At 58.0% G+C, this 9,161-nt stretch overlaps 1 protein-coding gene across 1 annotated transcript; it reads right to left on the bottom strand.

Moving 5' to 3' along the window:
- Positions 1-1,211: 1,211 nt before the first annotated feature.
- GSS (glutathione synthetase) lies at positions 1,212-8,286 on the bottom strand. The gene is made up of 12 exons (XM_065754066.1): positions 8,128-8,286; positions 7,908-8,053; positions 6,827-6,902; positions 6,166-6,305; positions 5,973-6,089; positions 5,630-5,710; positions 4,799-4,876; positions 3,785-3,851; positions 3,049-3,243; positions 2,800-2,881; positions 2,385-2,574; positions 1,212-1,897 (listed from the first exon to the last, which is right to left on the bottom strand). Exons 1-12 carry the CDS (start codon positions 8,254-8,256, stop codon positions 1,774-1,776), a joined length of 1,425 nt encoding a protein of 474 aa, XP_065610138.1. The 5' UTR covers positions 8,257-8,286; the 3' UTR covers positions 1,212-1,773.
- Between the last annotated feature and the right edge of the window lie 875 nt (positions 8,287-9,161).

Raw genomic sequence — 9,161 nt, 5'->3', positions numbered from 1 at the left:
TGAATCTGCTGTTTCTGAAAGGAAACAGTAACTCCAGCCCAAGTCTGAACATCATGAGGGTACTGCCAAAGCCAACGTTTCCTCCTCGAGTTGATTACACTGAACAGCAGCCCTGGATTGAGCTGCAAAAGACACCTCCATGTAACGTCCGTATTGAAATCACACCTGAGCTGTTCGATTTCTACACTTAAACCAAAGGAGAACTGAGCTTTAAATCTTGCTGCAACAACTGTTCTGCAGGCTTTACCTTTCAACTGAGCCAGCGTTTGGCTGAGCTGGAAAGGAGGAGGTAACTCTTCCAAGGCTCAGGGCAGGGGTTGCAGGGCTGCTGCCCAAGTCCTGTTTCTTGCCTGCTGCTCCCACCGGCACGCTATTTGTGACCCATAACCTCAGTCGTGCCTGTGTCCCACATACCACCCACTGCTCCGTACCACGGGATTGTACTTCTTTGACATGAGTTCCTACACCTGTTCTCCTCTGTTACTACTGTTGCATAATTTTGGCTGGAGACAGCTAGAACTCTATGCTAGGTGGAATAAAAATACAAGAAAAAGAAACAGGCTTGGAGCGCATGCATGGTTAGGTGCACTGTAGATGCTTGGTGTAGAGTCCAGGGGGAGACCCTCTGTGCCGTAACCAGGAGCTGTCCTGGAAGCCACAAGTGGTGTGGGGCAGACACTCATCCCCATGTTGGGGTTGAGCACTGAAGGTGCTTAATGTGGCTGCAGTGGTGTCACGGCTCAGCCTGTGCTGCCCCCTACACTGGGCAGAGGGCAGAAGCTCCAGGGCTGGAGCCTGTGCCTTATATTTTTCCCTGGTCCACAGCCAACGTCATTCCACCAAGGTGGATGGAAAGCACCACTGGACTGCGACACCCACGTGCCATCGACGTGCAGGAGCAGTGCCAGGGAGAAGGCAGCACACGCTGCCTCCAGCAGCTCAGAGCCCTGCTCCAGTGCTTCCCCTCCTGCTCCTCACGGCTACAGCCAACCTTCTGTTCCCTCTGCTCATTGCCCCAGCAAAACGTGCACTCAAGGACTAAGACCAAACTGTTTCCTCCTCGAGTGCATCACACCCACAGCTCAGCACTGGCTGCTCGTACTGTGCTGGAGCTGAAGTGCAAGACACATCTCCAGACCAAACTAAAGCCAGAGCCTCGTTCAGATTGAGCGTGTGTTTTAATCTCTGGTGGGGTAATCAATCCCCCCCCCCCAGCTGAACACCAGGGATTGTAGAACTGACCACAGAGCAGAACCACTGCACTGTGGCAGATCAATGCTTGATTTGAGGCACCTGGGCTGCAGGCACAGCCAGCAGCAGCAGCAGGGACGCTGGCATTAGGCCTCGCTGCGCTCACTGAGCAGCAGAGCTCAGGCTGTCACAGGGCACTCCCAGGAAGGGGCACTTTGTGTCACACGTGGAGCTGCTCAGCTGAGCAGGGCTGGAGTGGAAGAGGGGGGCACTGCAGCCATGAGCCCACAGGCAGGAGCACCCGCTGCACTGTTCCCATTGATTGAGGAAACCCAGGACAGATGCATTTTGCCATCCTTCAGTGCTGGTCCCACAGTGAAGCCAAGAAAACACATCGGCTGTGCTGCTGGCTTGGGACCAGCAGTGAGCAGGGTCACCTCCAGCACTGCTGCAGCCCCCAAGAGCACACTCCAAAACCAATGCAAAACCCTTGGCTGGCCCCAGCCTGTCCCACCCCGCCAGGCCCACCCTGAGGGAGGCAGCCCCGTGGCAGCCCAGCCCTGTGGGTGCTGCACGAGGAGCTCACACCAGGTAGGGGGTGTCCAGCACTGCCACCCCGGCTGCCACTCCACCGTCCGCGTGCTCCACCGCCTTCGTCCGCAGCAGGTGCCCGGCTGCCTCGTTCAGCACCAGCTCTGTGCCCTGCCTGCAAAGAGAAGGGAGCAGGGAGCACAGTGGAGCACAAAGCCTGCAGCATTTCTCCCTTCTGGGACCATTTGAGCCGTGGCCCCTGCTGGTGACACTGCCTTCCTCGGCTGGGCTGTGCTGGGTGGATCGCTCTGCGCTGCCTGTGGGTGCTGCCAGGGTGCATCTGTTTCTAGAGTTGGAGGAGGACTTCGGTCTATGAGCTGGGGAAGTGTTTCTATGGGCTTAAGAGGGTTTTAAACAAAAGCAGCAGCTACTTAGGGTTGAGCAGCTTCAGCCTTCAGCTCTGAGTGTGGCTGTGTGCAGGTGCTGGGAGGTTCCCCCAGCAACTGGGGACGGGACACCCCAACTCATGTGGCTGTCACACCAGTAACCAACCCCAGCTGTGTCTGTCCCTCCGTCCTGGCACATCCACCCTGATGCTGAGATGTTCCTCTGGGACAGGAGCAGGGACAAGAATCACCCCATACTGCGAGCATGATTCTCACCTGACATAGACACCGAAAATACCAAGCTCTGAGATGCACTCGGAGGCTTTCAGGGGGCTGTGTGCCCTCAGCAAGTAATTCACTGCTGGCTGCGGCTGGATCTTGTCCATCAGGATGTAGGAGGTTCTCTCGGGGCTGTCTTTGATCCTCTCCAGGACCTGCCTGAGCTCCTCACCATACAGGTTGTTCCCTAAGGGTGGAACAGGTGGGTCAGGTGCCTGCCCTGCCCCATCAGCACTGGGAGCTGGAGCTCAGCACAAGCAGTGCTCCCTCACTGCAGTGATTTGCACCCATGGGCACAAAGGCACCCCACCCTGCCTCACCCCCCCCTGCCCAGGACCAGGAGCCATCCCAGGGGATCCCAGACACAGCGTGGGCCACACCAAAACCCAGGGGCACCCACTCCAGCTCACACCTCCTCCTTCTCGCTGCGGTTTCAGCACAAACCGCTCGGGGCTGGCGATGGCTGTGGCAGCGATCCGGTCACCCTCTTCACCCTGGAGGAAAGATGGCAACAACAAAGCATCAGAGAGGAGCAGGAGCTGCTTGAGAGACCACCAGGGCCCTGAGGCCAGCAAAACACAATGACATTTCCAAACCAAGGAATGACATCACGCAGGCCGAGCGTGTGTCTCATCTTCACCCTCGTTCCCATCCCACTCACCACATCCAGTGAGTACAGCCCAGCAAACGTCGCTCTGATGCGTTGGACAGCGTCGGCGTGGCCAGGCAGCAGCTTCTCCAGCATCCCCGGGCAGCTCAGCTCTTGCTGCACCTTCTTGGTGCCAGCCAGCTGCGTGGCAATGTCGGGGCACTTCACTGCCCGTGACCTCTCCAGCAGCAGCCGTGCCTCCCAGTTCTGAGACAAGAGGAGAGCAATCATCCCATCTGCACCGCCAGGATTCCTCCTCTTGTTTCTGCTCAGCCCTCCATGTGAGCACCTGGGGATGGGGGCAGCACTGATCCCCAGCAGAGCTGCACCCGTGGGTCTGCCACAGCCCTTGGGAGCAGCACAACAGGCTGCTCCGCCACCTCCTCCTGTGCCCTGCCGTTTCCAGAACAGCAAGAGCTGCTCTGTATTATTCTCACCAGCTACTACCAGTCCTAATGCATAACTGAGAGCAGGAAATGGTTTGTGGTTCAAACCTTTAAAGTACGTGCTGATGTGCATTACCCTGCACTGCTCAGCAGCGATTCAATGCTGCGGACAGGAGCTGCCCACAGGAGTGGTGGTTGCACAAGGAAGCCACCTGCTGTCCTTACTACAGGAGCACCACACGAGCAGTGGGGACAGGCAGCATCCCAAGACCACCCGGGCAGGACTAACCCCACCCAGAACAGGACCGTGGGGTGTTCCAAACTCCTGCCACAGCCACTAGGAGCAAGCAGTGGGCACTGACCTGCTGATCGTAGTTGCTCGGCACGTAGCCCTCTCTGTAGTACACTACTGCTACCTCCTGGCCATCCCTGGAACAGAAAGCAGCAGCCATCAGAGCCGGCAGCTCCCCTCGCCCATAGCCCAGCACCTAGGGGCTGACAGGCAGCACGTGGTGGGGTTTGCCCTTTCTGCTTGGCTTCCCCAAGAAGCAGCACCAGGACGTGGGAAGCCCTGCCCTAAGCACAGGCTCCAGAAGTCAGGCACGCAGCCCAGGGGGAAGTCAGGAGCTCATTGTTTAGCAGCCTGTGTTCCTGTGGCTGGGAAGGAACAGGATCCTTATCCAAGGGTGACTGCAGGCAGGGCACGGCTGCCAGCATCACGGGACCACGCATCCCAACCTCAGCCACACAGCCCAGCACTCATGGTGAGGATGCTCTGGAGGAAGCACTGCAATACTTTCCCCTTAACGGCCTGGCACTGACAAACACGTTGATTAATTAAATGTGGCGGAGGCCCCAAAGGTCAGAGCATGGAAAAAAATCTGCCTAACGACAGAAAAAACATTGGCCTGCAACCACAGCTTCCCTTGGGCTCGTGCAGCTCCGAGCACGTTGGCCTGGGGATGGGACAAACGTCATGCTTGGCACCACCTGCTGCGTGGGTGCCAATGCTTCACAGACATGCACTGCTTCCTCCTCCAGCCCAGAGCTGGGCAGAGCATCACGGGAAGGGTGCAAACCTCAGGAGCAGCCTGGGCATGCTGCAGATGTGCATGGAGGAAGAAAGGGCCTCGCAGAGCTCAGAGGCTGTGCTTTGAGGGAGAGAAATGGTGCTTCCAGCTGCAAGATACTGACATGTATGTGCAACGTCCCACCACAGCGAAAACAAAATCACACAATCCCTAAGGGAAGTGGCAGCAGCCTGGGGCTGAGAACTAAGAAACAGAAAGCTATTTACACTCAAAACATCACAGTGGCTGCAGCTGAGAGCTGCGTGCCCAGCACAGAGCCAGAGCATGCACCTTGCTCGTACTCACACATAGAGCCTCCGGGTGCCATCCAGGGAGCCCTGCTCAAACACGTCCCGGAACCGCCTCCGGATGACCCGAATGTTCCTGCAGGAGGAGCGGGGCGGTCACAAGAGGCACACACAGCTCCCAGAACAGCCCCAGCCCAAATGCTGCAGGAAGCAGAGCATGTGCTGAACACCCCGCATTCTTCCACACTCACTTTTCACTTCCTCAAGTTTTTTCTAAGAGAAGCTGACTTCATTCTGCCCTGTCAACCCTATAGGACAGGCTCATTGCTGGCCCCCCGGCCCGTGCCTGCAGACACTTTCCTTCCTGGGGAAAATCATCCCTTCAGCTCTATCGTCCCTCCCCACACTGTGGCACTGTGGCCCTGCAGAGTTCCTGGTGGGGCTGTGGCTCTTCCCCAACCATACTCAGTCCTGGGGCTCAGCCTCCTCTGACCTCCCCTTCCCCAGTGCCCCACAGATCTGCAGAGCCATTCCCAGTGGGGCTGAAGCTTCACTAATTAAGCTTTTACAGAAGACCCTCTGCCCAATCCCAAGTTAGAGAGCCAACAGGACCATCAGTATCCCTGCTCTGCTCCTTATTGGCTTGGCCCACAGCAAAGCCACTCTGGAGCAGCTCTGAGGACCCACGGGTACATCACTGGCAAGGAACCAGCCCTGGAGAGCAGTGGCTTTGCTGCTAGAGCAGCAGGCTGGCAAAGGAAAGCTGAGAGCTCAGGGAAAAGTCCAAGGTAAGGGCAGCCCTGCTGCACGCCACAGCATGCCCTCCAGCAGGCCAGGAAACCTCAACGCGTTTTAACTTTAACTGAGAAGCAGACAGACTCTGCTTTACCTGTCCCAAAGCTCATTTTCCACGCATCGTTGATCAAAGATATTCCTTTGGGCCTTCTCCACCAGGAACATCACTACAGCACTGGAAGAGACAGGCAGGGCACCATTAACCCACAGATCACCACCCCTGATCTCTGTGATCCAGGCTTCCTGCACAGCCTGCAGCACTTCTGTGGCCTGGCACAGAGAGCAGGACCAGCCCTGTGACACCATCACGTGCTAGGCACATGCACAGAGGGAAAGGCAGGAAGAGGCTGAGCTCTATCAGTGACATTGAACCAACAGCACCGTCCAGAAAGTACAGCTGTAAACTGTGTGCACCCCCAGGAGCTGGCAGCACTCACCTCGGTGAGCCGTACAGCTCCCATGCCTTGGCGATGCCCATGGCCAGCCCACGGGCAGGGTTATTGGGCAGCAACCTGGCCGCTTCCTCAGGCTTCCCCAGCACTCTGAGCACCCGCCTGCAGGACAGCAGCAGCTCCAGACCTGGCCCCAGGCACCAGGGGTCCGGGCTGGGGCACAGGGTGGGCTCCCTACCCATGCACGGCAGCGGTGCGGGACGCGAGGCCGCCGAAGCTGGCAGCGATGGTGTTGATCTCGATCTGCTTCAGCACCGGCGGGCTGGCTGCCCCGCAGTCCAGCATGTAGTCAGAGCGGTTGATGCCTAAAAACACAGACTGAGACGGAGGGGACGGAGTGAGGTGGGGCCTGCACCCACTCAGCAGGTGGATCAGCACCACGCAGCTGCTCGCTCAGCCCGGTGAGATGGGGGAAAGGAAATCAAACAAATCAGAACTCGTGGGTTGAGATAAAACTATCCACTAAGATAGGCAAAGAAAAGCATTAACAGTTAAAATATTATGTATATAACAAGTGATGGGCAAGCAACTGCTCACCACCCCCCGACTGATGCCCAGCTAGCCCCTGGAGAGTGAAGGAGTGAAACGAACTCCCACCCCCTTGAAAACTGCTTCCACATGATGTCATATGGCATGGAATATCCCTTAGGCCAGCTGAAGTCAGCTGTCCTTATTCCATCCCCCCCCAGCTCCTCAGGCCCTTCGCTGTGAACGGCCTTGGCTCTGTACAACACAGCTCAGCAGTGATCCCAGACCTGGCTGGGGAGCTCCAAACACCTCTAACATCACCCACAGAGGGCTGGGGCCTGCTGCAGCCCACCCACCCTGCTGCGGCCTACCTGAGCCAGCCCCTCCTCCAGAACCTGCTGGTGGATCCTGAAGAGCCGTGCCGTGAAGTCATCCACCTTGATGGTGCTGGAGGGATGGCAGGACCAGGTCAGTCCTCACACAGCACTGCAGAGGGACTAGACAATCCCTGCTGGGGATATTCCTAGAGTGGTGCGTGGGGATGTGGGGCAGACACAACACAGAGCAAAAGCAAAGGAACACGGCAGAGTTCTGCAGATACAGGGAAGGAGGCAGAGGCATCCCTTTGTCTGCACGTACAGCTCAGGGGCTGCACCAGATGCCTGTCCTGCTGGGCTCTGTGTTTTGTGTGCTGCAGTGCTGAGTGCTTCACAGAATCATAAAGGTTGGAAAAGACCTCTTAAGATCATCCATTCCAATCCCAACCCACCCATCCCACCATGGCCACCATCCTCAGGGCCACGTATTACTCAAACACCTCCAGTCTGTTCCAATGCACAGCTATTCTTCCTGAGAAAAAATTTCTCATAATACCCAACCTGAGCTTCCCGTGACACAACGTGAGGCCAACTTAAGGCTTCAGCAGCAAGCAGCCAGCTGCTGACAAGTGCAGACAAGAGCAAAGCAGGCTGCTACAGGCAGGACACAAGGAAGCCTCCAGCTACTTGAATTCACAGCCCCAGTGCCAGCAAAGCAAGAGGCCGCAAGGCTCAGGTACTGGTGGAGGCAGAAGACACTGCAGGAGGCCAAATGCTGGCCCAGGGAGACCTCAAATCACAGAGACTTGGTGGAAATGAATCTTAGGACAAAAAGCCTGCAAAGAAGAGAATTCCTGTGGAGGTGATCTACTTAACATTTAGGTTGGATATTAGGGAAAATTTCTTCTGCAAAAGAGCAGACAGGCATTGGCTGCCCAGGGAGGCAGTGGAGTCACTGTCCCTGGAAGTGTCCAAGAACTGTGGAGATGTGGCACTGAGGGATGTGATTTAGTACTCACAACGGGCTGACAGCTGGACTAGCCGATCACTGAGGTGCTCACCAACCTTAATGATCCACCTCTGTGGACGATTCAATGATTCTGCATTCCACTAAATGCAATCTGCAACACGTTACCTGGCCAGGGTGTGCTCCAGGAACTCCCTGTCCCGGCTGATGGCATCCACCAGCAGGTTGAAGTCCTGCTGCACAGCATAGGCTTGCTCGAACAGGGCACGGGGCACGGCCGAGGGCAGCAGCGTGAAGGGTGCATAGCTCACCACCTGCAGGGGCACAGTGCAGCGCTTCGGTGTGGGGCTGCGTGGCTCTGGGGGGGCCCGGGGGGGGCTACACTTACCTCGGAGGCATTGGGCTCAGCGTCGGTGCGCATCAGCACACCCTCCAGCAGCGCCGCGTCCACCGCCACCACCGCTGCCTGCCTCAGGGCTGCCTCATCCCGCAGCACCTCATCCCACAGCCCTGCCATGCTGCGGCACCGCGGGGTCACCCACGGGCCCTGAGCAGCCCCGGCCCCACTGGTGACAGCCAGCACCCCACGACCCCCTGCAGACACCATGCCTCGGCTGGACGGCGCCCTGCACCCCATAACCCGCTGAACCCCATAGCCCGCAGCGTGCAGCCCCCCATAGCCCCCCTGCCATCCATGGCCCCCTGTCGCCTACAGCCCTTCTACACCCCACAGGCACCCCGCATCCCACACGGCCTTCAGCCCTCCACAGCCCCTCTCGCACGCCACAGCTCGCGAATCCCTCATAGCCTCTCTGCATCCCACAGCCCCCCCGGCACCCCACAGCCCACCGGAGCCCTCTAGGCTCCTGAACCCCATAGCATCCCAGTCCCCCCTTGGCCCGCACCCCACACCGCCCATACTCCCCTACAGCCCGCACGCCGCCCACCCCAGGGTACCTGCTTCCTGCGCTCCCGGGCTGCCCCGCCCCCTTCACGGCGATTGGACAACAACTTGGTCCCGCCCCTCAAAGCCTGCTGATTGGCAGTGTAGCTGATCTATCAGCGTGGAACAAAGCGGACGGGGGAGGGGCTCATAGTGCGCATGCGTGCTTGGCACTGAGGGTGAGCGTGTGTTTTGTTGGTGTGGGGTCGTGGGTGGGTGGGATGTCCGTGTGTGTTGGGTGTAGGACTCGTGAGTGTAAGACGCATTGGGTGTAGGACACGTTGGGTTTAAGACGCACTGCGCGTAGGATGCACTGGGTATAGGACACGCTGGGTGTAGGATGTGTTGGGGGTGTTTGCATTGGGTGTAGGAGGGGTTGGGTGCACTCAGGCAGTAACATTCCCCTCTCAGTTCTCGCTCCTGGCAAGGCCCAGAGTCTGCCCCACTCCCTGCTTACTGTGAGAGTAAAGGAAGGTCAT

This window comes from Cyrtonyx montezumae, unplaced genomic scaffold (assembly GCF_038088225.1).
Source record: "Cyrtonyx montezumae isolate F1298 unplaced genomic scaffold, pur_monq_1.0 scaffold_9, whole genome shotgun sequence".
In the NCBI taxonomy this organism is placed as follows: Eukaryota; Metazoa; Chordata; class Aves; order Galliformes; family Odontophoridae; genus Cyrtonyx; species Cyrtonyx montezumae.
Note: the sequence above shows the minus strand (reverse complement) of the source record. Positions and strands in the feature narration are given on the sequence as shown.

Coding starts and splice junctions, on each gene's coding strand:
- GSS (XM_065754066.1), bottom strand. CDS start 8,256: ATGGCAGGGCTGTGGGATGAGGTGCTGCGGGATGAGGCAGCCCTGAGG. Junction 6,306..6,826: donor TGGAGGAGGGGCTGGCTCAG/GTAGGCCGCAGC, acceptor CCTCCGTCTCAG/TCTGTGTTTTTAGGCATCAA. Junction 6,090..6,165: donor CGCACCGCTGCCGTGCATGG/GTAGGGAGCCCA, acceptor GCTGTCCTGCAG/GCGGGTGCTCAGAGTGCTGG.